The sequence below is a fragment of the Echinococcus granulosus genome (assembly GCF_000524195.1).
Source record: "Echinococcus granulosus chromosome Unknown EG_S00045, whole genome shotgun sequence".
Classification (NCBI taxonomy): domain Eukaryota; kingdom Metazoa; phylum Platyhelminthes; class Cestoda; order Cyclophyllidea; family Taeniidae; genus Echinococcus; species Echinococcus granulosus.
The window spans coordinates 117,551-145,300 of record NW_020170425.1 but is presented as its reverse complement, the minus strand read 5'-3'; the positions used below and the strand labels follow the sequence as shown (position 1 = coordinate 145,300).

Below are 27,750 nucleotides of genomic sequence, written 5' to 3'. Positions count from 1 at the left end.
ATTTCTTTAAAAAACTACGCTTCCATAGTCAAAATTTTCTTGCAGTAACTATTTAGAGGTCGGCTCCCAAAAACTTAATTAATACATAAGTTTGTATCGAATATACAGAGAAAAGATTTATTACTTGGTATTTTTAACCTATTAAAATGATGATGTGCCACTTTGATAGTACATTGATTCTAAACACGCTGATCTTAACAACATCATTAAACTTGCAATACTTTTACGCCGTTCGTTTGCAGTAACTAATAAGCATATTGTTTCGAAAATTTTGTGCAGTGCACTGATAGCTTGTTCTGCTCCGCGAATGACCATATAGGAATCGGCTCCTCAAGAGATTGAAAATTCTTTTAGCATCCTTACTATCAGAATATTTTAAAGTCGCTTTGGTCTTTCCGTACCCGGAAATACACATTTGCCATGTTGCTGTACGACTAAAAGGAAAACCTGTGGCGTTATCTTTGTATATTTAGCTGCCTAAAAAATTATCTGGCTTTTTAAAGGCAAAAATAAACGCATAATTTTTGCTACCATACAGGAATATATGCTAAAAGGTATTAATACGATTATTTACTGAGTAACATTCAATAATGCTTTTTAATTAACCAAACGACTCAAACTCTGCGCGTTCGCACGTCTTAAAATGTCGTATTTGGCTTGTGCCGATAATATCTGGAAGATGCTGGATGAAATGGCCCTTTCCGATCCTAGTGGCTACCAGAAGTTTGTGTCAGAGCAAATGAAATTGAGGCCTTCACCCCTCAGTAGACCTCGGTGTCGAGGTTTCCAAAAATGCACTTTAAAAGTATTTTTGCTTACCAAGCATATGTTTAGGAAGGTCGACCAATTTTTATAAATATATGTGAATGGAACTTAATTGATGCTCCTAAATCAAGCATAGATCCTATCCCTTTTTATTGTGGGGGTGTATATACGGTCGATACAGGTGCTAGTTTTAACTGACGAGCTTAGATTGCGTGTTCCATTTTAGAGGAAACAGTATCCATTGCAATGCACCCATCCGTCTTTGAGCAGTATAATTTTACAAATGATAATTTCAACACTGCGGATCAGTCCCTAGATGTGGACCAACTTATTGCACTAATAATACTTTATCTACAGCGCGAGAAAAATATCCTAACTCAAGAAGGCGACAGAATAGAAGAGCGTGGGAGCCTACCGAAATTTACTACTGAATGGTCTAACCAACCACGTGGAGGCGATGCTATGATGCTCGAATCCCTCAAATACAAAGAATTTTCTTCAGCAGACTTTGCCATTTATCCACCAACTGTGACGAAAGGCAAAATCTGCGCTCACCCACCTGTCTTTCTATCCAATGTTGAAAACAACCAGGGTAATAAACTGATAGAGGAAATTAAACCACAGCCGCACTGGCAACTCAATCGAATACGAAAGCGTCCAAACGCATACGAGTACATCATACAGTTGCCTCCGGGCACTAGAATGGAAGACTGTGAACTTGACATATCTCCAGTGAGTCTTTGGTACAATAATAAGTTCCGTAGAATGCCCTTTCTTTGAAACTCAAAGGCAATCGCGATTTCCCCGACCCCTTCTACGTACAATTCGCCGATCCTGTCAGCCCACACAAAGCGAGGGCCAGACTTGCAAAATCGACGGGTTACCTATACGTAGTAGCACCGATATCGTAAATTCCACTTTAGCATTCCTCGACTGAAACCAGGATCAAAAATAGGCATTCGTTATACTCCCTATTTCAAGGCAACCATTGTGGCTCCAAACCGAGTTACCTCACATAAAACCAAACGAAACAATGTTTGTGTAAAAGATTCTTGGCGAAAGAAAGACATTGGCATTTACGCGTTCAGAGTGAATATTTACAAGAGGGTGAAAGGTGACTATAATACAGCAACTAATCAAAAACATCAATACACAGTGCTATACAGATGGATTAGTCGTTGAATTACATAAGCGCTATTTCCGATGCCGACGCAGACTGTTGCCATCACAACTAAAGGGTCTTACCACTGTGACTATCCGATGGAGGTTGTTCAAGCGGGAGTGTGGTTTGGATAGATGCGTCATTGCTATCCTGCATCGAGCCAGCGTTTGAGGCAAACTCAGTCAAGAGTGAAAGGATAGTGGACGTGGTCTCAGCAGAGGTGTTTTCTCCAGACTCAACGGTTCCAAGGAGGGATTGAAATACTTCCATAATGCTTGGATCCAATTTGAGTGCATCTGATAGTAGTTTTTCGGGGGTGCTTGTTTTGAGTGCAGAAGCCAAATCCTCGAGTAGCTCTGTGCTTGATAGTGGTGGTTTGTCCGAGGAGGCCGCATCTGTAATCACTTCCACAGTTCCTGTTGAGGATGAATGTATAGAGGTTGAGTTCTTCGAAGGCAACTCAGTGCTTTGCAGTGTCGATCCAGCAGTAGATGATTGTAGTTGCTGAGACTGGCCGGACTCTCTGGATTCAATACCGAGTTTTCGGGCCTTCATTTCTTGCCTATGTTGCAGCATATCCTTTCTGCGCTTTTTGCTCCACATTTCATGACAATGAAGCTTTTCGGGTACCCTACGACTGAAAACTAAAGAAGGAGCCTTACTTTGGAGGAGGGATCTTCGATGGCTCAATATTTTTCAGCCAGGGCGATTCAAGAGCTTCTCTAGCGCTACAGCGCTTCCGTGGATCAAGACTCAACATTGAATCAAGTAAATCAAGTGCCATCGGGGGAAGGCTAAAAAAGCTTAATCATTAAAATCTAACTTACTAAGAATAATCCTGCCTTATGCGACGCTTGTATGGATATTTTGGTCGAAACGTAGCAAACATGGGAAGGCGCTCTACACCGTGCCAAGTCTGAGGATCGGGACATCCACAAGTGCGTGAAATGATTTGAAGCTGCTCCATCTCCTCATTGGCAGCAAACATGGGTTTGAGTGTAAATAACTCACCCAGAATGCAACTGAAAGAAAGCGCACATCTTGCTTCGTCAAATTTCAACAGACCACTCCCTAATCAAAGGTTTCGTGCAAAGTTAAGAACAGCTCTACTAACGCAATCGGCTAAGCTACTGCTGTTTTAACCAATGCTTGACTCACCCACATGACCAGATATCAACAGCAGGACCGTAGCGTTCTTCCCCTAGGAGTAATTCTGGTGGCCGATACCAGAGTGTGATAACCTTATTCGTGTATGGTCGCTCCTTATCATCAGCAAAGTAAAGGCGGGCTAATCCGAAGTCGGCTAACTTCAGTTGCCCTCTGATAAGTATTAGCAAAACAAAAGCATCCATACTTGTTATTAATCAAAATATTGGAACACTTTATATCGCGATGAAGGAAATTCTTGCTGTGGCAGTAGTTAATACCGAGCATTAACTGCTTCATCAATGACGCCACCTGCACTTCGGAAAAAGTTACCACCCCCGAAGCCAGGAGACCGTACAGATCATGATCCATGTAGTCGAAAACGAGGAAAAAGGCACCTGAGGAAATCGGTAAGATCTCGACTAGCATACCTTTGTCCTTTTTGAAGTCTGTCGGATTGTCCTTGTCGGTGACTATTTCGCAGAGGTTGACAATATTTTCATGCCTTAGTTGACGAAGTATTTTGATTTCCCGCACAGCCGTTATCGGAAATCCTTCACGCTCGTTCTCAAGACGAACTTTTTTCAACGCTTTAATCTCACCAGTTAAGCAATCACGGGCGCGATAGACATGACCGTAAGTCCCCTCACCGACTTGCTCCAAGGTCTCAAAAGCACTAACTGAGCGTTCTCCCCAAGTCAGATTGTTTCGTGTTTTACTGCGGAGTTCGCAGATCCTGAAAGGTGCAAACAATGAGTAGTGGTGGCATACTGTACATGTTACCATCGTGACAGCATGCTTGATCGCATAAAATACAGCATATCAGAATGGAAAAGTACTTGCATAAAAGCATTCTAGATGTTGGAATGAAATACGTGGTTTACTAGATGCAAACTACCTTCTTGAAAAAAAAAACACTACAAAAGCAAGTAGATTGACTAGCATCTACCAAAAACAAGATAAAGAACTGCGCGTAAGACTATCAAGTTCCGAGATATTGAGGTTTGACCAATGTTAAACAAGCGGTTAACGTTAATTAACAAGCTCCCTGTCGCACACCACGAAAACACAACACGATTCTGCCTAAATAGAAAGATTTAGAGGGCAGGAGACAAAATGTCACCCTTTTTGTCTCTAACCGCCAAACCACATTATGGAACTAATCAGCAGATCAACCTCCATAAGGTTGCTTGAGAGTACCTTAGACCATATGTCTACTGGTTGATCAGTTGTTATAATTGCAATTTTTTAATTTACGAACTACCAGTATCGAAGCAAACAATTTGTAGAATTTCCTGTTGTGTGAATTTCTGCTAATCGACTCCTCAGTGACACGTTTTTGCTCACACTAAATCCCTCAAATGCGATTCTTAAAAATAAAGATCAATGTTAAATATTCTGCAATTTCAAAATGAGGATTTCAGGGCTTACTTTGGTCTGTGTGATATGGAATGTCTGAGGGATTGCTTCGTCGCAGGTACTTGTGCGTTTGCTAGAGGCGTCCGCGAAAGATCAGTCACACTGGACGCACTGAACCCCGGAGGAAGCGGTAAATCAACTAGCGTTTGCCGTCTCACAGACTCTCTTGATCTGCAAGTCACCATAGATTATATAATGCCTACTTGTGATATGAAACCTGCTGGACGGCCTGTTTACTTGAATGAGAGCGAGGAACCAAAGTCGTTGAAACATATTCAGTACGCTTAGGGCTAACCGCATAAGAGCCAGGGTCCTGACTGTCAGTTTCATGCTTGTGTTTTGGTTCAGGGGGTAATTGTATTTGTTCTAATGGGACGTGTTCTTCATGCTTCCTAGGTGAAGATGACCCATTAAGCCGTTCGCTCTCCTCATCCTTGGATGACTTCTGGGTCTGTCGAGTTTTGCTATGCCGTTCTTTGAAGTTTGGGTGTTTCGTCAGCTCCGACATAATGCTAGCCTGGAACTTATAAGTACTTATGTCAGTACAATCCGGGGATCTATCACGAGAATAGCCATCCTTTCGACCATGATGACCGTTCTTGGAGCGATTTTTCCTGGACCTACGCCAAATGATTAATCCAGGCCTAATTACCTTTTGGGTGAGTCTTCCTCATAGTGAGCGAGGTCATCATTCCATTCCTCAGAAGATCGCCGCTTATGAGTCCGTCGTTTTGAAAGATGCGTTTCTTCGTAATCCCTGTGACGATGAGTGGAAGTTTTTGATTTGTGGGATGAGTTTGAGTGACCGGAATGCCTCGGAAGGTCGTCATAGTCATAATAATCCTTATAAGACCCCCTATACAAGATCGATCAGTTGTAAATTTCAGTTGCCTGTCACAGTAATCATCATAACGATTATTCCTTGGCCTAATCAAATAAATAAGACACAAAGTACGAAGAACGTACATCTCAAGAAGACCCGAGCCACCAATTCGAAATACTCAGAGACAACATGCAAAAGGCGCCACTTAAAACAACTTGGCGTTTTTAGTTGGTTTGTAAAGTACTAAATACGGGGCAATAATTACCTAGAATTATTGATTTAATAACAACAATTATATCCCAATGACCAACAATGCTGTTTCAAGATAAAATTATGTTTCGGTTTTCGTTTTGTGTAAGTGGATGTTGCATTAGTTTACTGGAAAACTGTGTTTTAATTAAATCAATAAGCTAAAATGGCAAAATGCGAACAGTAGCTTTATTTGTTTTCCTCTTAAAAATTGCAGAATGTGCTGTCGGTTTTTTGGTGTTACCTAAAAGCTTTCCGCAAGAAACTATCACTACTTTGAGCATTTACATTGTTTTGCCTTGATTGCTTGAATTCATGTTATCCAGTCAGTCCCCAACTCCGATTTTTTTCTATTTCATGCTCATCCACTTGTTTACCTATCATCAGTTAATTATATTTAAGGTATTTCTCGTTTCTTTTACCTCTGGATTCACACCCTTGAAGTTTGGGTAAAAGGAACACAACTTATTCGTGAAGCATGATAGGAGCTTACAGTTAATGAAGGTTCAAAGTCGATCAGCATTTGTTTCACCTCAGGAATCACTTAAGTTCTTGGTACAGCGAATCTCTAGTATGCTTGACTTTTTCCAGCCGGATGGTTTGCTAGTGTCCCATTCATCTGCAACACATTGCATTTCCTGATACTATGTTTTATTGTTTGAAAGATCACGTTATTAAGTACCACCGGAAATAGTCTTTTATAGCCCTTTCAGTTTTCCAGTACTACAAATTGTGTTGGTGGCAAGGGCCATAATGTACATTATTATAACCTCGCCCTCAACATTTGTCGCTCGCTGTCATAGTTACGTGAATGTACTAGTAACTGGCACTACAGACCTAATCTTGGGTCAGTGCAGTGACAGCAGTCCAAAAAATGTTTATTGTTCTGCATTGCGTCAGTTTGTTTGCTTACATTATAATATGCAATTATATGGCATCCATTTTTATTCTCTCAGCTGCTGCTCAAAACTAAAAAATAGAATATTACCAAAACCTATTACTTTTAAGATGATAATTAGCAGTGAATTAATTGCAAATGATTCTGCCACTCCTGGTTTAGCATTCATGGAACGAGATGGATTCGTAGATGATGGTATCCTATATTTTAACATTGGTGGGGGTATGTAAGCTACCGAAGTGATTCAGAGTTCGTTTCAACCCTAGAGATTAAAGATGTCCGCCCATTCACGTGGTCAGGATTAACATATCATATTTCTCGTGGGCTGTGATTGGATGAGTACGGAGTTGTGTATTGCAGATGAGGTAGTTTATCGGTTAGACGATCTTTATTGCACGAAATACATCTTTGCGGCAAGGATAATGGAACTTGCGATATCGCCTTTTCGGTAAACGTTGAACTGGCTTTGTTTGTCATAATGTATCTTTTGTCTGATATGCGACAGCCGTAGGTGTTCTCATGTGACGTTGGAAATTTGCCTAATAAGTTATTGTAGTCGCAGTACGCACTGGTACATTGTGGGTTGCTACATCCGCATTTGATAGAAAACTAACGGTTAACATTCTTATTTCTCGGTCTGTGAGCATTTTGAACGGTGGAATGCCTGTTGATGCGTAGTGCATTGTAGCCCTATACGCAAGAAGGCACTGTCCAAGGCACAAATTCCAATCTTTTGACTGAACATTTTTAGTGAAAGCCTTTAGCAGTCCAACTAGAGTGTAATTCGATCTTTCCAATCTGCCCATTACCTTGAGGACGTTCAGATGTGGTACGTTTCTGGGAGATTCCGAAGGATTGCATAGTTTGGTAAAAAGTTGGATTTCAATGTTAGTGCCTTGACCGTCAATCACCGTTTTGGGAACCCCGTGTCCAAATCCGATGGTTGTCCATCCTCAACTCTAGTTGGAAGTGAGCCGCGAAAAGCTACTTCAGCCAATTCCTCTAGGTTCTTTGCGTACTCCTCTTACTCCTAATCATCGTCCCCCACATTTCGGTTTCGACGGCAGAACCCTCTGACTGGTATCTATTCTTCTTGGGCGATGACGAGTTAAACTAAAATATCGAAGCCTTCTGTAAACTCAGTATCTGAGGTTGTCCAGACCTTTACGGCTCGAGAATAGGTTCTGAAATGGAGTGCATAAGATCTGTGGCGTCCTGTAACGCTAAAGTAAAGGCATAGTTTAAATCTAGCATTTCCAAACCATTTTCCAAAACCCATGCCAGCCCTGAAAAAAGGATGGTATGCTGGTGCTGCCACCAGCGTAACAGATTCTAGACTTCCCGTTTTCATTTCTGGTTTTGCACCCTTGGAATGCGAAAAGTGTGTAAATGATGACATCTTTTAGTTGAGCAGTAATCTAGGGTTTACAAGTTGGCAGTGTTTAAAGAAGACTGAAGTTCGTTTCTTTTTCAGGGGCAAAAGGCGTCAGTTTCGTCATGTGGTTGGCGTACTGACCACTTTTCACCCACGAGGTATGTTCAAACACACATTATTACACAATGGTATCGCTTTCGAAACTACGCACGTTTAATAAATAAGCGTTTTACAATCACCTCCTTAACACAACTGCCACCACTATCACATGTTTCTTCACTTCATGCCAATTGATTGTACCAAATCGTGGAGTAAACAGTTTGGTTGGATTTAAATTGAGAAGAGAGATGCAGACTGTCCTTAATCTGAGGATAAGAACATTTGCCAGGAGTCTAATTTTATCTATCGAGTTACTTAATTACCTATGATGATTTTCAGGTGAGAGAATAACCCCAGTTTTTTTTCTGACGCTGCTTTCGTTCCCGGTGAAGTTGAAGCCAAAGTATGTTAATTTAGAATTGTGCACTCTATTTTGATATACAGAAAATCATAGAAGATAAATTTGAGCATATAGGAACTTTAAAACAGAGTTCTATTGTAATTAAGTATTTAAACCCACATCCTCAACACGTATCAACTAAAATAAATCACCTCACCCTTCCACTATTATGAGTTCAATTCATTATGCTCGCCCTTTAAACTCCCTTGTAAAGACGACAGTAATCTCATTTTTATTTTAAAATGCAAGCGTTGACATTAAAATTTCATTCAAATAGCAGTATTACAATCTGTAATAAACGTCAGGTTAAGTTTAAGCGGTTCCGCTAGAACGATTCCCCCGAGAGTTAACTATCCGTCACCTTCCCACCTTCCTTGTCTCACCCCGCCCCCCTCGGGTCATTGCAAATTTTATTAAGCCTTAATTGCCCTTTTCCATGAGGGGAGAGGGGGTGCTGGGAAGGTAAAGAGAGGGTAATTCCCCATTCCCAAGTCGTGATCACTGCTGAACCTGGCTGTGATAAACGTAAAGGCTTGTTTATGCTTGTTGCGCAGGATCACGGGAATAGGCGCATTAAATGTCAAATATTTATGCCATCCCGTCACTACCTAACTCACACCAGTTGATAAATTCAGGCGCATACGCAGTTTAAATCGAAACAACGCTTAATCGTTTGTAATTTCTTCAAGTTTTTAATTGAACAAACATCACAGTAATACAAAAATTGAGAAGCAGCATTTCCATTCAAACTTAGCACTGCTATCAGATTGGTTCCTTCAGTAAACGTGCGAAGAATGACGGCACTGGTAATCCCTAGTATTGTTTACTCAAATATGGATGAGAATTAAAGTTTAGTTAATTCTTTAGGCCACTGAACGTACCTTTGTATTGGATTTCAGCTCTTTAGTAAAAAATCGTAGGGGAAAAAACGGGACAAAAATTCAGTGTACAATCCACAACCCTCATTCTATTTGAATCAGATTTAGTCCCGCTGAATTTGATAGTCTGTTTAATTTTTCGCAAATTCCTCTAAGCGGAATCGGAAGGTAAGCATTTTAGATCATTGCTTTTAGTTATTTTCTCCAGTTTTCGACGTTTTCAATTGACGGTTGATAGAACAACTTACTATCGAGACAAGGCTCTAATGATAGTATTATTGGCAATACCTGATAAGGATGTATGAATGAATCCTCTCTTTCCAATGTTTTATACGAATGGCGCTGTATGTTTGTAACAATATGGACTTCTTTTCAACTTTCCCTTACACTCATTACAAAGTGGGTGAGCTTCCCCATTAAAAAATTTTCGAATCTGCACTTCAGATAACGTCATCACGGTGGTAAAATGAACTTTTAATATGAGTAAGTAAAATAGATCACTGAATCCACTTAAAGTAGGAGTAAAAAGGTATTCTGCTCAAGCCTATTTATAATCATTCAAATGCGTTAGTAAACATACTCATAATTTCATTGTACTCCTTCCTTACCGTTAATGCTAACTTCTGTCTCTGTTAGACGCTGAAGTAAATTTGCATTTCAAAAAGGAAAATACTCTGTTAGCTGACGTTTAGTGAGTGCTCTAAGCTGCAAGATGGCAGCTGGTGCAATGCTTCTTGTTAATCACTAGGGGCAAAGATACCAAAATGATGATCATCAATTTTACCCTGGCACGTGTCAACGCCACCTTAAGGTAACCAAAATTAACCCACCTTCTTGGGTGCAAAGGCATGGCTGGAAGTAGTAACTTCTGGAATAAACATTTCTAGGGTCATTAGTTTGCGCTTAGTAGAGGTCACCTAATTGTGAAAAAGTATGTTTCATTACTGTCGTTATATGTGCAGCCCTCGCTCGTAACCTCTACCGACTGGCGTTTTAAGGGAGAGTCGATTGTTGATGGAGGGCATAATTGTGGGGTAAGCACTTGCTGTAGTAGCGGCACTCATCCAATATTCATTAAGAATTGCTTGCACTATGGTTTTACCCAAACACAGTTAAAGTATGGTTTTAGTTAATTGAGCTTTACATTACATTTTTTCTGCATTTCATATATGAGACGCAGGAGCACTCACGGCTTCAAATGAGATACGGGCTTGATGCATTTCCGGCCAAAATTGTTGGATTTATGTGGAACTAAGGCAGAAACTTTTGGGCAAATCAGAGGATCTAGCTAAAACTTTTAACATGAAGAAATCCCATTAGAAGTCTTGTGAAGCATTCTTTAGTTAAGAGTAGTGTTTGTATTCACTTTTGAGCTACTTTTTCCAATTCCATATATTTTTTTCCCTCTTGTTCCTAATTATTTTCCTAACTTTTAAAAATACTATAGATGCAAATACACCGGTCTCTTTTTTAAATAGTACAAATATTTTTCCCTAATTTTCCAGCACAAGTAAGAATAGCGTATCTTATTTGAGCCTGCATTTGCTGCTCATTTCTCAACGAGCTTTAAAATGGGCATCTGCCTTACGGGTTTTTTCACACAGTACAAAAGGAATTATTTACAACTTTACTATGATCAAACCAACTTTTGCTTTAATTTAGGGCAATGAGAATCGACTCATCTAATGGTCACAATATAAATCTGCAGTAGGTTTTGCTTATTTTCAATAAAGCAATTTTTAACACATTATAATAAGTAAAAATATTTGAGAAAATACTGTAATATCTTCATTTTCACACTACTTACAGCTGACCATGTGGCAGAATTTTATTCGCCGATACTTTTGAATTAAGGTGCAAGTAGTTTTACATAGATTGCAGCCTTTATGATGCTGGAAAACTTGTGGCATTTTTAAGCATGAATATCTCAATGAAATACGAACATCGTTTGCCTCCTTTTGGAAACATTACGACCGCAAAATGGGTCTATTCCGTTTTTCATTGGTTGACGATTCGGTTTACCGACCAATCACGATGGTGCCCGAGGATGCGCAAACCAGTCGGCCTACCAAAGGGCCATTCTACTTTCCAATGCTCCAAAATACTCTTTCGGATCTGGAACGTGTGATCCCTGTCTGTTCAAATGCGAGCTCATGAAAAACGTTGTGTTTCGCCTGATGATGATATTGAGGACGACGATATTGGGTGCGATTGTTCCAATGAATTGTTCCGTATAGGCATTATTTACTTCATAGGTTTTTTCAAAATTTTTAAAGCCATCATAAGTACGATCCCAGATTATCCTTTTTATTCAATTAATTTCTTATTTTTGGCGCTGACTTTGTCAAAGCGGTATTAAGCCTTTAATTACTTGAACTACCTGTTGTCTGTCAAGTTTTCCTGCTGTTTTAACACCGGACTATGTGGTCATTAGCTCTAGATTTTTTGACAATGTTAACAGGTGCAAACAATGTGAAAAAATCTACATAATAATTTGTTTTTAACTATCGATTGTCATTATTCGAAAAACGTCATGTTACTAGGTTGAACGGCTTTTGACGTAAATTCTACCGACTTAGAGAATTTGGTCTTTTTGCTATTTTTAAAGGCAAAACTTAGCCCAACATTGGTTTTGCACCAATTTGCTTATCACATAGTTGGGTACTAAATAATTTAGTGAGTAGGCTTGTGCAAACTACTTACTGTGAAATATTATCTTATAAGAATGCAGTTGATTCGTTCAGGGCTCCAAGATAAGCAAACGTATTTCTTTAGCCTCTTTCTTTGACACGAAATCGATATACAACCATAGCCCAAGGTTGAAATAGGCACCCAAATATGGGAATATTGGTATGATCAGTTACAAGTGCTTTTATGATGATTTGGCTTACTAGTAACAGAATTTCGCGTTAATCCAAATCCCAATAAAGTTAAAACATTTTAAAGGGAAAATAGGAAAATTATTTGCTCGTGCAATTTGGTCTTTTCTCCTTTAGCTCCTCTGGAGGGTACACCGGTCTGGATAGAAAAAGAAGACGAGGCGTAAGTTATTGAGTTCTCGCCATATTTACCTTTAAAGTGCATAGCATCGTGGTTTAATACAAATGCATTATTTTCCTGCTTTTTCGCATTCATTGCAGATCATTGAGAAGCGCCGTCGAGATAGGATAAACTTCAACCTCAGTGAGCTTCGCCGACTTGTACCGGACGCAGCACAGAAGCAGGTTAGCTCTCCGATCTTTGTGCATATTCATACATTCAAAGTACTTTGTAACCACCTCGATTTCCCTCTATAAAGTAAGATTTTAAAAAGCGATCAACTACCATGGCAACAAGCGTGCTCTCCCAAGCTAGAAAAGTGTAGTAACCCGCTCTGAGATTGGACAGATCAATCCCCGGGGTCCAGTAATGCCTATATCTGACTTTACAAGAAGAGTCGCATTTCATTAAACAAGAACTGTAGTAAACATCTATTTGAGGACTACCCTGCGAAAGAGTTCTGCCAGCAAGATCAATTAAGGTTATTTAGTTTTTGGGCCAAAACTCGAAGAGCATTGTCTCATCAAGTACATTGAATTGACTGCTAGCATGCTCATCACTTTCGTAATCGTCTCACAATTCGGTTTCCACCACTCTATTAAGTAGGTGTTTTTAAGACTATCATTCGATGCGCACATTTATTTGCAAAATCAACCTCTAGACATTTATTCATCCCATATTAAACAGTGTCAAACGGTGCCCTTGATGCATTGCAACTGTTGCTTGCCTTTGACTTAATTTAAAAAAGTCTAGGTTTGAATACAGGGCTATTCTACAGACTTGTAAATTAGCAGTTCAGAGATATCGTAACTGCAACGTATTGCTACATTTACAAAAGTGTTCTATTACATTAGTTTTATTTCCATTTAGATTACGTTAACGAATCTCACTGCAATCACTTATTTACACACTTCCGACCCAGTCATTTGTCGTAGTCTCTTTCGTTGTGATACCAATCCATTTATCGGTAAGCCTGAAGTCCAAAACTTTACCACTTCAAGGCACTTCTCTCCCCTCTTCGCCGTAATGGTTTGATGTAACTGGGGAAGGGGGAGTAAAGTGGTCATCAACCACGCTGACACGGCAACCTGACGACACATGAGGTGCCAATACCAGACTTCAGGGCAAATAAACACCTAGCCATTGGGTAATGGTAGCCCAGTTCAATACCACACAATCGTACGACCATCCTATTGTTGGAATATTTGGGTGCTAGTTTACTTCACTTGGGAGATTTTTAATGAATGGATTTACACCTTTGAAATAGTTACTTGATAAGACAAAATAAATACGACTTTAACAGGCCGTAAGCGACTTGATAAACTAGTTTTACCCCTACACAAAGAGTGAATAATTTTCCTGCTCCTGTCTCCACACGCTGAGGGAGGGAGGCATTTAAGTGTCTACTTCAACTGTGAGAGGCCGCAGATGCTCGCCTAAGCATTCGCACACAACGAGAAGGAGGGGGAAAAAGGTTGATGGGACGGATGGGGCCAGTGACCAGTCGCTCGTCTTGGCAACTCGAACTCTCCTGTGAGTAATGCTCGTCTGTGTGCGGCAGAGGAGGAGGCGGCGGAGCAAGGTGTTTCCAATCCTTTTCCCTTTAAGTAAAAGAGATTGAAAATGAGCAAGTTGTGAGCAAGAGCTACGATGTCATAAGTGACTTCTTTATATTTGCATTATAACAATCCCTGGTTCACTTTGATGCCACCTTTGTGCATAAATTTGATTTCGTTACATTTTTCGATTCCTAATTTTGATTATTGATCAGCTATACAAATTTTCTTTTTAACAAATCAACGGATTTCCTTTGAGCCGCAAAGAATTTATTATTCATTTTTGCTAAATACCAATATTAGAGTCAGTCGACTATGCAACAAGACTCCGTTAAATTATTATTAGGATTAACCATTTTACAAAAAGTAAAACAAAGTTACTATATTTACAATCTTGCCTAATGCCTTCTATGAGGAGTAAGCTTGCCCTCACTCATTGGCATCAAAACTACAATTGAGTCGGTAGTGTCGGCTAGTCTGCAAGGCTCACCGAGGGCATCGATAATAATACTTTCCCGTGGGGACTCAGGTCCTGATTAATTGCTTTGGCCAGCTGGCTACACAGATCGCCACCTGGTGACGCCGGATACCGGGCGGAAAGGTGACGAAAGGGAAGCCAGTAGAGGGGGCTGGATGAGGGTGGTGAGAAGAGGAACGGTTCGCGTAAAATTGGACAAGACAAACGTTGGGAGGAGGCAGGAATTTACATGAATGGTTGAGTCAATTACTGTACAATTCGGGGCTGTGTTGCTTGTTGCATTTATCGCTCATTCATAAGGTTTGTAAACAACTCAGCGGTTAATATTTGGCCGGGAAATCACAAGCCACCGCCATGTTACCGGTTTTCATATTCTCAATAAATTTAATGTCTTTTACCACCGTAAGCTAGTAGACTTGTCAGCACGGTTGTTAAGGTGACACCTGAATAGTAACTCCGTGGGTCTTTTGCCATCCTTTTTTGATTATTTACCAGACTTCAACCAAGCTCGAAAAGGCGGAAATCTTGCAAATGACAGTCGAATTTCTTCATCGCATTCACAGAGATGGTAAGCAAACGTTTAGAAGGAATAATAACCGCATCTTAACCAAATTACTTATTAATTTGTCATCCATTTCGGATTTTCAACAGAAACATTTTCTCAGGTCCCATTTAAGTATGCGCAAAAAATTTAACACTTGAATCCTTAGGGGACTTGGTAATAAATAACCTTACTCATCAGCCTTAGTCAATGAAACAATTCCCATTTAACTTAGATTAGTTTGGTAAATTTATGGAAATGGTTGTTGAAAATTTAGCCACTCTTATCTGTGAAAATGGAGGTGCCTCATTAAAAAAAATTGTTTTTGAAAAAGTGAGCAGTGGAATTTACACCACTTTCGGAAACGTTACATGTGTAACTCCCTTGAAGTTGTCTTTGGAGACACACATGATATGTAACAGCTCCAACCATTGCAAATAAAATTGATTTCTTGGTCATTGAAGGCACCATCCTAAACACAGAACTACGATTATTGGAGAATCGGCTTCTTGGATTCCAGGAGTGCTTTGCTGAGGTGACGCGTTTCCTGAGTGCGCTGCCAGTCGTGAGTACGATGGACGAGGTGTTTCGCAAGAAGTTGCTTTCCCACCTTCACGCTTGTATATACAGGCGAGACTATGAGGCTCGCACGCGTCTGGCATCTCTCTCCGTCATGGTTTCGGGCAGCAGCACCACTGCCGACTCGCAGTCCGCTGGCAGCAGCAACACCACCAACCAACACAGTAGCAGCCAAATGACCTGGCAGCAGACTCCCCATGTCAAAGAGGTCAACATCGAGTCATACGTTTCAAATCCCGCTGCTTATTGGCACTGTAATCCCAGCATTTCCCATAGGTCAGATGAGCACAACTGGCCCCGGACAGACAGTTATCATAAGCAGCAAATTCCTAAGGTCCAAACAGGAGGAGTTAATGAAAGTCAGTCTACCACATCACCCTCCGTGTTGGGTAATTATGAGGAGACGGACAGTGGGAATAGCACAGTGAATAGGTTTTCACCAAATGATAGGGACATTTCGACAGACGTCCCGCCTCCACATTCTGATCCAACGTACACATCTGGGCATGTGGAATGCGAAAGGCAGGATGTTGTACAGGCGTTCCAGTCAGGTGAGTATGGAAGCTACAGCTACGTTTATCATCAAGCCTATTCCGATCCAACACTGGCAGTTGGTACTACGACCGGGCAGCATGTGCATTCACAAGAACAACTGACAACGAGTGGATACATCCTAGATAACTGTCAGACAGCTGGTAACCCACACAGGGATTTCCCATATTATCATGATGATTTCTGAACTTTTTTCCTATTTAATTAAAGATTTTTAAAAATAAAGTGTCACTTTTGTACAAAACATTTCCACTTTTCTACGGCACTTAAATTCAGAGGTAAAAGACTGCAAAAAATGCATATTGTGACCGACTCACCACTTCTATATTAAGATATCATTAATTGAAGCTTTAACATGTTCGCATTGAAATTCTATTCGAGCGCTTAGAATAACATTAAATGAAACTAATCCGCAATTGTTCTCCAGTTAATCTACAATAATAATCAACTGAGCTGTTGTTAAGTTTCGTGAATAACAAGAACCAAGAAGCTTTTCAATTTCATTGCATCAATGAAAAAGTTAATTGCAAAAATTTTGCAGGTGGTGTTAACACATTTATAGAATAGGAATGCTTTCATTGTACTGCTGAAATACAAATATTTGGATGCAATTATCAAGTACTAATTAGCTTTTTCGAAATGCTAAAGCTTATCAAGACTTGTTGAAACATCTAATATAGCGTTTTAGAGCGCTGATACCCCAGCCTCTGTAAATTCAGGCTACCACTTTGTTAGCATGGCGCTGCGGCCGAGTAATTTCTGTCAACAGCCCAGCAGCGCCTCTGTGCAATAGCGATAAAATTTTTATCCTACTCATGTATCGTATAGCATCGTCAGGAGGGCCTCGAGTACTTCATTGTTGACAGCAGTAAGCAAATTCAGTTGAGACAAAAACAATCCCAATTCCCTTATCATGATGCCAAGATGCATATCAAAGCTTATCCTGCTAAGCCTCATCACAGAAAGTTTACCCAAGTAATAACCTTAATTTCGCGTTGTGATAGCTAGCAACTGAAGTGATCGATTCGAAGGGGTCAATCAGGAAGCTGGATAATTTGTTATAATGAAACGAAATCGTTCCTACGATCCTAGTAATTGGACGAAACCCAGGCAAGCGGCCCGATGATAATAAAATGAAGAGTTGACAAGGCGAGCTGAGTGTTGAATATTATCCCTGTGAAGCTAATTCAAATTGAATGCTTTATCAAGTAGCTACACTTTTGGACAAAAATTTCTTCGAAATGTGAAATCGTGTAATAAGCTCAATGTAGATCCCTAATCCGCTGCGGAGAGTATCTTAACATTAAGGTCATATATCATCTCGACGATAAAAATGAGAGGATGGATAAATTGGATGAACGAGGAAGTTGAAGGAGAAGGCACCACCGATGTTATGTGCCGCGCTTAAAGCCGCCGTTGAGGGTGAAGCATTGTGAGACGCATAACCCGGGTCCACCCCCAGTGAATGCAAATACGTTGAACACGAGCTGAATCTAAAAGTATTCACCGACTCTAATGCTTCTATAAACCGCCGAAGACTTCACCGCTCTCCATTCACTAGCTAGTCATTTTTATTTTATTCAAGACTATAGAATAGCTACTTTTGAAAATGCCAAATTACAGCACTGTATTTGGCAATGAGAAGGGAAACATTAGTTTGACTTAATCTAAGACAAAGTTTATCAGATACTTTTAAATCAGGGACAGAATTTTTAAAAATACAATCTCATCTTTTGCAGTAACTGAGTCTTTTATGCATGTAGCACTTCCGAGTCTTTCCTGAAGTCGTAATTCACAGTAGTACGGCAGAAAATGCCGTAATTACATGCAGGAATAGCCCGGCGGCCACAATGCTGAGTGAGAATCAAAACTTCGGAGTTGTAAGTGACTGAGGAAACAAACGCAAAGTTAAATAAATTATTAAAGCATTACGATGAAGAAAACCCTATGTCCACAACATATTCAGGAGAGCTTATGGAATAATCAACCACTCAAGAAAGATCAATATCTCGAACATAAGCTTTGCGCGGTTAAATTCCATAAACTATCCATGAAAAATCACCCTTAATCATGCAGAATTATGTTAACTCAGTTGACCATACTTCAAGCATGTCTTAGCTGCAGGAAAATTCTTTGAAACAATAGATTTAGGAACATCGAAACAATACTCAAGATGTTGATGGTACTATGTGACCAAAACATTTATTAGAATTATGGATCAGCAGAATAAAGTAGTGATTTAGCAGGATATTATGGGTAGGGGGATGCCAATTTTCACCATTAACTGTTAATGCTCACATCGGAACAATGACAATTTTAACTGTAATTCGAATACGTAGATCCTTTCACCTTCGTCTTATGTCTTTTTGACCACAGCTGCAATACGATAGTGGTTTATCCTTCGGTTCTGGTGAGGCCCCACTTTTGTAATTTGAATTAGCCCCCTTGTACCTCACTGGGTGGGCTGGCCTTCTGGGCCATGCCAATAGCCCAGATGCCCTCGCTGCGCTGAATATATATTCTGCTTGAGTATTGTGTCTTCTTTCGTCTTCAGGGAGTCTTGGGACGCTACACAGCCGTTCTATCCAGACATGTTTTGTGCTCTCCTCAAGACAAATTCTTCATGCAAAATTAAAAATAATTTAAAGAATTACTTAATAATGAAATTAAATGGTAAACGAGATGGACTGAATCCAATTATCAAGCTAAACATCTGAATAAGCATTAACAATTAGTTAAAATAAAGTGAGTTGAAAGTTGCTGGTCAGTGCGATGTACCGTGCAAAACACACTTAGATTGTATCCAACTAGTACCACTTTGACAAATCCACAAACATTACTCGTTAGTGCTTCATAATCTCATTCGAGAAATTTTAGTCGTGGGATCCACATAATGGCTGTTACCACAACAGCCAAGGCATTTAAAACCATACATTAAAATCACAAACGCAAATAATTACTTTTGTACTTTGTATTTTCGAAATATTGTTATATTAAGTCAACAAAAACAACTATTGTGTCAACCTTGAGATCAGCCTATTTTATTAATCCTTAGCCCGCATTCTACTAGCCTACGTGTAGCTGGGTATCAAGTCAATGGGTAAGAAGGCCATTGTCATAAAGCGAGATATTCAGTTTTTGCAAAAATGAAGTACGCATTTTTACCTGATAAACGATGGACCCTAATGTACCGCCGTGCTTACTTGATTAGTGACAGGTGTTTAATTATTTGGAATGCTTGAATCAAAATTATTCTTTAGAATTGAACGCATACCATACCATTGGTTGCTATTTCATGTATTCTGTAATGCTATAGAATGTTACCTCAATGTGCTGGAATACCTCGCCTATGAATAAAATGGGTGTTGCACCACTTATACATTTTTTCACCCTATTGACCCGTTCACCTACGCTGATAACGATCCTTTTGGTCGTACACCCACAAACAGATCTTATGCTGATCATGTTGCTATATTCTTGTGGTGATCTCATTTATCTTTATTCCTCCCTTGAATGGGTGAAATTCGGTCGTTTATTTGTAGATTATTTCAAAATATTCGTTTCTGCATTGCGGTGAATCTGGCTATTGTTAGACTTGGGACAAATATGGAGTTTTTTTACGGGGCGCATAAACTTATACCCTTAAAATCACATGAATTGCTTAGTCTCTGTTGGCACGTGACCACTGCTTTGGTCCCTAATTGGAATATTCTTAAAGGCATGTGAAGTTATGTTTAACATATTTGAAACCAGTTTTTCTGCTTGAAACTTATTACATGAGGAATTACTAGCCAAACATTTTAGGAACACCTATTTATATTACTGAATTGTTTAAAACAAGCTATCATTTCTAGGGTCCATAATTTATTAAGTACGAGTGAAATACCGAAAAGTTTTTGACTTTCTATTGCGTTTCACAACTATGACCACATTATCACCCTAACGATGTCCTCTCCAAATCATCCATATGCCTTTTGGTTTTAAGGCAGTGTTCGACTATAATATTTTGCTCATGTATATAACAAATAAAGACTGTGAAAAGGGGCAAGGTCACTTATACGTGTATCCTTTTTCCCACAACAAGCCCAAACTTATTGTCAATATAGGACAGACTTAACAAATGTCCTGCTGCATGTGTGGGTCCCTGAGACATTACTTCTTAACTTGACGTGCTTCGTAATCTTTTAGATGTAAAGGAACCCAAGTGCACGTGTGGCCAGTCATTTAGGGAGGCGGCACCCTGGTCGAATGCAAACTGCTTTGTCGTGGTGACGGGGGCCAGCCGCGGTTTTGGTAGGGCCTTTTGCATTCAGCTATTGAGGGAAGTGGCCGAGCCGCGCTTCTGCCACTGCCCCCCTGCCGTCTCCCTCACCTTCTTTCTCCTCGGTCGTGACATGAATGCCCTCTGTGAAACAGAAAGCGAGGTGGACACTCCTTTCCATCCTTTCCCATGCCTCTTTTACCTCATAGAGTGTTTACAATCATTGACATATTTTTCCACTTTTTTTCTTAGATAATTGCATCGATACCAGAAAATGGTACAACAAGCGTTGCTGTCTACTTCGACGGTGGTGAGCATCTGGACATGAATACAGCAGATGCTGTGACCCTTTCAAACACACTGCAGCCAATCTACGACGCAATGGCGAAGTGTGCCAGTGGCAATCAGCCCCAGTGGAACCTCTTGGTCAACAATGCCGGCACTCTGGGCAACATAAAGATCCGCGCTGATGAACATCTTTCCACGGTCGATCTGGAGTCGTACTTTCGCGTCAATCTCTTCTCCCAGATTATCCTCACCAATGTCTTCCTCCATCATGTCGCCCCAATGGTGGAAAAGACCTCCCACCCACCTACCACCATTCTCACCATCTCTAGCCTCGCTGCGGTGAAACCACTTTCACACATGCTTACCTACTGTTGTAGCAAAGCTGCACGGGATATGCATCTCAAGTGTTTGGTCATTGATCGGCCCTCTATCTCTGCTTTTATCTATTCTCCGGGTCCCCTTTTGACTGCAATGTATGATCAGTTGGAGAAGGAGCAAGGGGATCCGAAGGCGCGAGCGTGGTTCAAGGAAAGACGTGAGCAGGGCCTCGTGATACAGCCTATGGATTCTGCACGGATGTGTGTGCGATGGCTGCGCCGGCAAAGGTTTTCCTCGCAAACCGGTGAAATTCAATTTCCAGCTCGCGTTTGTCTGCTACATCAGGCAGACTACAGGGAACTGTGGAAAGGGCAGCATTTGGACTACTTCGAGGCCAGAGACCTGGAGGAGGCAGAGTTCGGTCGAATTGGTCTCTAGACATTCATACTTAACCACTTGCGAGGTGAAGTGGAGTCTTTTTACACATTAACCAGGGACCCTCTTTCTACTAATACAATCTTGCATTCTTTACCTTGATATTTTCTTTTCGCTACAATCTTGTGTACATTAGAGTTATTAACTATTGTAAAATGATAAACTTCCGCTGTTTTCAGAGTTATTTTTGACTTGACTATAGTTTATTATTCCTCTGAATATCATTAAAATCTCCCAAACTCTATTTTATGAGTACGATCGATTGCATTAACTTAAGAATTAGTTAATGTCTTGAAAATCGAATTTAATGAATATCATAACTTTGAATTTCGTGCTTACATGTTACCTGGTGTGAAATACGTGAGTACCGAAATCCACTAATTTATTCGCATTTTGTTATTAATTTTGGTGTCAAATAAATAACTTAATTTGACACATTTTTCTCCAATGTTTTATTATAGCGATGCTTTTAGCCTTCTGATAGCCATTAACATGGTAGTAAAGGTGTTTTGTCGAGACAAAATTGGTAATCTGCATTGCCATCTACAATTTGTCCAGAATACGCTTTTTCAGTTGTTTTTTTAGAAGGCTCTCCCGAAACTGCTTATTAAAATTAAATGGCTTGCTTTCTAAACCATTGTTTTGAGCCAAAATTCGTGGCTTTGTTAGCAGAGCTGCCTTTCTTGATAACTAGCGTCTTCCACCAGTGATTTGTTCCGACTCGTCTCCTAGCATCCTAATTTGCATATTTTCGCTAGGGCAAAAATGTTTTAGGAAATTTCGAAAGATTTTATTCAGGAGTATGTTATTGATGCGCCCTGAGACTCTCCCGAAGACGAAAGAAGACATGATGCTCAGACGGAATAAGTTTTCGACACACAGAAGAGATTAGGGCTACTGGCATGCCCTGGAGGCCAGTTGGCCCGACAAAGGTACAATGGTGAAGCACCTAAGTGTCCCCTTTACTAACACCGAGAATCAAACAACCAGCTTATTACATCACAAATATTCATTACAGATTTTTATGGTAAGCATAGCAAATATGTGGGTGTGATAGATTCTGTGTTCATCTCTTCCTCCCTGGCCTTCATTCCCTTGGAACGAGTAGACTGACTATGCAGGGTACAGTGATCAAAGGAACACACGTTCAGAGTATACGTATCCCTAACTATTCCATTAGAAAATTCGTGTTCTCATGTAAAAGATGTGTTCAAACAAACATGTATTACAAAGTATGCCACTTAGACACTAAGTAAGTTGAAAAGACGATAAGAAAATAACTAATTCTGATAAAAACGAAACCATCGTAAAAGTGGCAAAATCTTGGCTTTATTCACATGTGGACCAGAAAAGTTGATCTCGAAATAATGCCCAGTGCCTCCAAATCCTCCGGTGAAACCATAAAATTACAAGAGATCAGTTACGAAATTGCTCTCAACTTTAAATATTACAACTGATGTTTGTAAAACGCTAAGACATCAATAAAAAGTACTATGGCCCACAGTAGGACGATGCATTACACGTTTGCTGATAAATCGTGGCAGAGGTTTGTCTGACCAGACATTGACATTTTACAGTTTCACTCTTGAAATCATTCCCAATCGGAGACTATCAGACACTCACAGTACTGAGGAAACGTGGAAACGTGCAAACCTCTATCGCAGGCAGTGTATTATGCGATAAACCCCCTTATTTATTACTTCCAACACGGTAAACTAACTTTATAAAAATTCCATGGGAATCAGAGTGTAATAAAATGAGATACGTATTTCGCCAAAACTGCGTCTCCTGTGACGATACTTCAATTTAGATTAGCTTGGATTTTAGTCAGGACTAATAAATAAAAGTGAGGTAAAAATAATGCAATTAACAGGTTGAAAATTCTCACTACATTTCCTATGGCCTTTTGTCCATCTTATCACAGAGAATTTGGTTTCTGTTACCATTGTCTAAAAAAACCGCGCTTTAATTTTGAATTCGATTTGTAGTAACTTCTTGGGTTCTGCTTGTGTCTCTTGATAAGACGCTGCCTCCAATAAAAAAAGGAGGATTTGTGATTGCATTTGGTGAATAGGCGCCCCAATTTTCTCCTACGAAGTGCTGTAATGAAATCACCTATTGTCAGTAAGAGATCTCGGCTCCTTCATCCAAAACTTTTTACTAAAATACACTCATAGCAGTAATTGCCAGTGGCTAGATAAAAACAAGATTATGTGACTTTAAGTACTTAGAATATCACAAGCTTCTCTTGGTCCACACTAGTTTTACTGTATAATGAAGTTTCATTGAAGTACCTAGACGATTAATATTTACTTAGCTTAAGGAAGGTCCCAGAAACATTTGTGATGCCGCTGCCTAACGGAAAGTGTGCCTGAGTGGGGCTACCTGCAGGCTTCCTTAGTGTAGACCAAGCACACACGACTGCCATCGTGTGTGCGTTGATAAGAGGTGGCATTGATAGAAGGATGTCAAAAAAGTGACGGTTGCATAAATATGATCTAAATGGAGGAATGCACTAATTAATAATGCTCTTATCAACTTAATTTAAAAAGCATCAACTACTTTATATTTAAGACGCAGACAACTGTAAAATTGCCTCCGAGAGAAGAACAATCCAACCCCTTAGGTCGAAATGTTTTCAAAGATGTATGCGAATAAGGAACTTTGAAATCGCATAATATTCAAATAGAGGCGAAAAAGAGTGTGTCAAAGATCACAATCTATATGGGTTTATTTAGCATATCGAGAGACTACAGCGGGCTATTGTAAATTATAGGATAGGTTCAATTATCAAGTTTGGGAGGCGATAGCCGCGACACTTTGGCTTTACCTATTTTGGACTTTGTAATTGATTGCCGTTGCTAATAGGATTACAAATTTTGTTCTTTGTATAAAGACCTATGATCCATCGCCACGAGGCAGTTTTTTTTATAAAACCACTGGAGTTGCGTGATCAACTCGGGACATCAGTGGAGTGTAAAGCGATGATTTGGGTAATTTAACTGAAAGTGAGTCGTGTAAACGGACCATTTCCTTATATTGATGCACTATTAGCCGCAGTAAATCACAATAAATTCTTCCTTTTAGCCAATCAGTAAGACAGATCAAAGCTAAACAGTGTACCTAATCAGTTCAGAACTGAAATAAGAACGCACAGGGACAGGTAAGTTACGTTCCACCAATCGACGCTGTCCATCAATGCTCTTTGGAATCTGCTAGGTTAGATCTATCACAGCACGTAGATGCCTACTGTAATCACGGGGACTAGAAAGGAGAGACTCCCCGGCCAAGGACTGATTACACGACTCACAAACAGCGTCACTGAAAACATGGGAGAACGGGTATGAACCATTGATCACGCCCTATATAAGCAAAATTAGACACTTTTCCAGACATTGAATCACTCATTCCTACCATCATAATCGCAAATTCCATTTTATGAAAGCTGTTAATAGACTTCGTCGCCCCCTAGACTTTTGGAATGCCACCAAAAACAAGTTCCTTTTAAGGTGGTAGAAATACTTAATCCTATACACCACTTCTGAAGCAAATTCTGGAATCTAGTATTCATCCACCCAGTCAAAACGGCCATAAAGGTCCTTCATTTCAAAGGTCTTAGTTTACGCAATGGCTTCTAACTTTTAGACAAAGAATTTGCCAAAAATCGTAGTCTTTGCGGCCTGACGGGATTAGTTCTCAGAATCGGAGCGATTTCTTAAACGAGAATGCAATTGGATAGCAAAAGTTTAAATCCCCTTGATGAATACAAATTGGAAAACATCCCGGTACAAGAGGGAATCAGGGAATTAAAAGCTTCCAATAAAAAGCATGAACCACAAAATTTAAAATGAAGTCAGTTACGGCACAGTGGCAGTAAGCTTTCACCAACAGAAACTCAATCAGGAAATAATTTAGAGGATATAATTCCAGGCTCAAGACTGGAGCGGTGAACCTAAGATTAGCATACTAGTTTAAAATTGTCACTAGCATTAAAAAAGGGTAGAAGAAGGGGTTAACTAATGTGGCTAGGAAGTTCAATAAAAGGAAAAAAAGTTATGTTAAATTCTAAAATCGAATTCTAACAATAAACTGTAGTACTAAGGAAGACATAATGCCCGGGAAGACCACATACATCCGACCAAACCAAACAATCAATGTATTACGAAACCATTTTTAAAATCTTCATTTGATGCGATAAATTGGTGAATTGAGTGTAACACTTATGATGCCTAAATACACCTGGTTAGGCAAGCAGCGCGCATGTAACTTTGACCTCCTGATGGGGGTAGTCAGAATTTCCCGAGGTAGAGAGAAGTTCAGTGCTCAGTCCCCCTTAAACTACTAGTTCCCCTTAATTCCGACCAATAAACATGTCCCTATTGAATCAACCTCTTCATTCAAAGGGTTTGGAGGCCGAAGAGGAGGAAAATTGGGGAGTGGCTTAAAACCACAAATACAACCTCTACCTTTAATCTCAACGCCAAAGAATATCCCCAATCTTCCGTGCCTTCCGCCAAGATTGTTTGCCGCTACAACAGAAGTCGGCATCATCCACGACACAGACATCGAACAATGCTGCTACAACTAACTTAACTTGTCACTGATCAAGAAGAGCGGACCCTCGCCAGAGACTCCCACCTTCGTTACCAAAAAGCCGGAGATAGTGATGAAGAATACGCTAGGAATCCTCAACTTCTAGCGGAACGTGACTTTAAAGGCTCACCTCCAAATAGGGTCCCCACCTGGATAAATATCCAGATCAAACGCGGAGTCCGACCACTCATCATGGCTGAGAAGCTCTGATGCATAAAGACCAATACGCCTAGTCAGCTGGTCAAGTTTGCAACCGAGAAACACCAGAAACTCGGTACGGCCCCACTTCACCACACGCTCAACGGACGGTCAAACCCAGCACTCTCACATCGTGCTCCTTCGCGCTATACTCCAAGATTTGGTGAGCCTTTTCCCTATCACGTTTGCTCCCGAACGGCTCCCATTCATTTATGCTAGGCCTAGGTGAACAAGAAGGACGTCCATGCAGTTTCCTTCTTGGCTCAGAAGTAGCTAAATCAATGGTAAATCTTCAGGCTTTCCCCACCCATTGTAACAAGATTAGGACCGTTTATCATTTTACAAGATTACTTAAGCAGAGGGAAGGGGGATGGTAGTAAAAGGAAAGAAACTTGGACAGTGAATTCTGTGGAAGGCACCTTTTCCATGCTAACAAAGCACCGAAGTCAACACCGCTGTTTTGCCCTGCCGAAAAATGACACGGATGGCATCTGAAACGCCCTTTTTGAAGCCTCAGCCATACTCATGGAGAACCTAGGTGACCTTTGCGCACAGCTGACTCACGTTACTAATAATTAAGGAAAAGAGCCCCAAGAATTACTGATTAAGCAAGCAAACATATTCCCATGACAAGGTGTTGAGGTGGGACGAACAAGTATCGTCAAACATGCAATTGATAGCTGTGAAGGTAGACTCATCTAACATCCACCTAGATGCATACCACCTCCTCTACTAAGAGTAACCCGTCATTTCGGAAAGAGGATTAGAGGAGGGGTTATAAAGCCATCGAAGTCGCCATGGGCCTCTCCGATGGCGATGGTAAAGAAGAACAGCGGTAGCTTACGATTGTACATCGACTGTGGGAAGCTAAACGCAGCGACTAAGAAGGGCATATCCCCACTACCCCACAGAAAGAACTCACTAGACTCCTCACATGGGTCAAAGTGGTTCTCCACCCCGGACTTAAAATCAGGTTGCTGGTAGGTGAAAATATCAGAAATGGATAGGGAGAAGATAGCTCATATGTTGCCGAACGGACATCCTGAGTTCCAAACGATGTCCTTTGGACTCTAAGACAGCGGCCACCTTTCAACGCCTGATACAAAAATCGTTAACTGGTTTATGCCCAAAACATTGTACAATCTGTCCCGATTAAATTCTCGTTTTTTGGTAGGGATATCCAAGAGCGTAATGCCAATCTGGAATTTGTGTTGGACCGCTTGCGAGACGCGGAGTTAACCCTCAACTCGAAGAACTGCCGACCTCTGCAGCGCTCGGTCAGTTCCTGGAACATACGGTCTCGTCAGTTAGGATGACAGTCACTGAAGACAGAACAAGTGAGGACATGGCCAGCACCAACCAATCTGACGGAGCTCTGCAGTTTCCTAGGTTTGGAAAACGACAGCATGCGTTTTGTAAAAGGTTTTGCTAAGATCGTCAGCCCGTTGCATGAATTAACAGAAAAGCAGGCGATAAAGCATTTCAAGTGGGAGAAAAAGCAAGATGAACCGTTTAAAGTACTGAAGCGAATGCTCTACTCTGCACCCATTCAAGCATTGCCAAACTTCGATTCGAGCGCCCCACCGTTTGTACTGGATATGGATGCGAACGACAAGGACGTGGGCGATATACTCTCACAAAGGGACAAAGGATGAAGGAAGGGAACACGTCGTCTATGCGAGTATTAGGCTCAGCAAA

General features: G+C 40.5%; 3 protein-coding genes across 3 annotated transcripts; 2 read left to right on the top strand and 1 right to left on the bottom strand. All coding sequences in view use genetic code 11, as the record gives it.

The window, feature by feature from the left end:
* Positions 1-1,996: 1,996 nt before the first annotated feature.
* Positions 1,997-5,506, bottom strand: EGR_05732 (Cell division protein kinase; the record flags this gene model as incomplete). The annotated part of the gene is made up of 9 exons (XM_024494981.1): positions 1,997-2,558; positions 2,590-2,721; positions 2,755-2,949; positions 3,086-3,247; positions 3,282-3,809; positions 4,505-4,663; positions 4,696-5,112; positions 5,145-5,348; positions 5,481-5,506. 9 exons carry the CDS (start codon positions 5,504-5,506, stop codon positions 1,997-1,999), a joined length of 2,385 nt encoding a protein of 794 aa, XP_024350574.1.
* A 5,851-nt stretch (positions 5,507-11,357) lies between these two features.
* Positions 11,358-16,146, top strand: EGR_05731 (Hairy/enhancer-of-split related with YRPW motif protein; the record flags this gene model as incomplete). Its single annotated transcript, XM_024494980.1, has 7 exons — positions 11,358-11,419; positions 12,211-12,256; positions 12,355-12,438; positions 13,675-13,786; positions 14,363-14,466; positions 14,783-14,855; positions 15,293-16,146. 7 exons carry the CDS (start codon positions 11,358-11,360, stop codon positions 16,144-16,146), a joined length of 1,335 nt encoding a protein of 444 aa, XP_024350573.1.
* Positions 16,147-20,079: 3,933 nt separating this feature from the next.
* On the top strand, positions 20,080-21,264 carry EGR_05730 (Sepiapterin reductase; the record flags this gene model as incomplete). Its single annotated transcript, XM_024494979.1, has 3 exons — positions 20,080-20,095; positions 20,148-20,383; positions 20,473-21,264. 3 exons carry the CDS (start codon positions 20,080-20,082, stop codon positions 21,262-21,264), a joined length of 1,044 nt encoding a protein of 347 aa, XP_024350572.1.
* Positions 21,265-27,750: the final 6,486 nt, after the last annotated feature.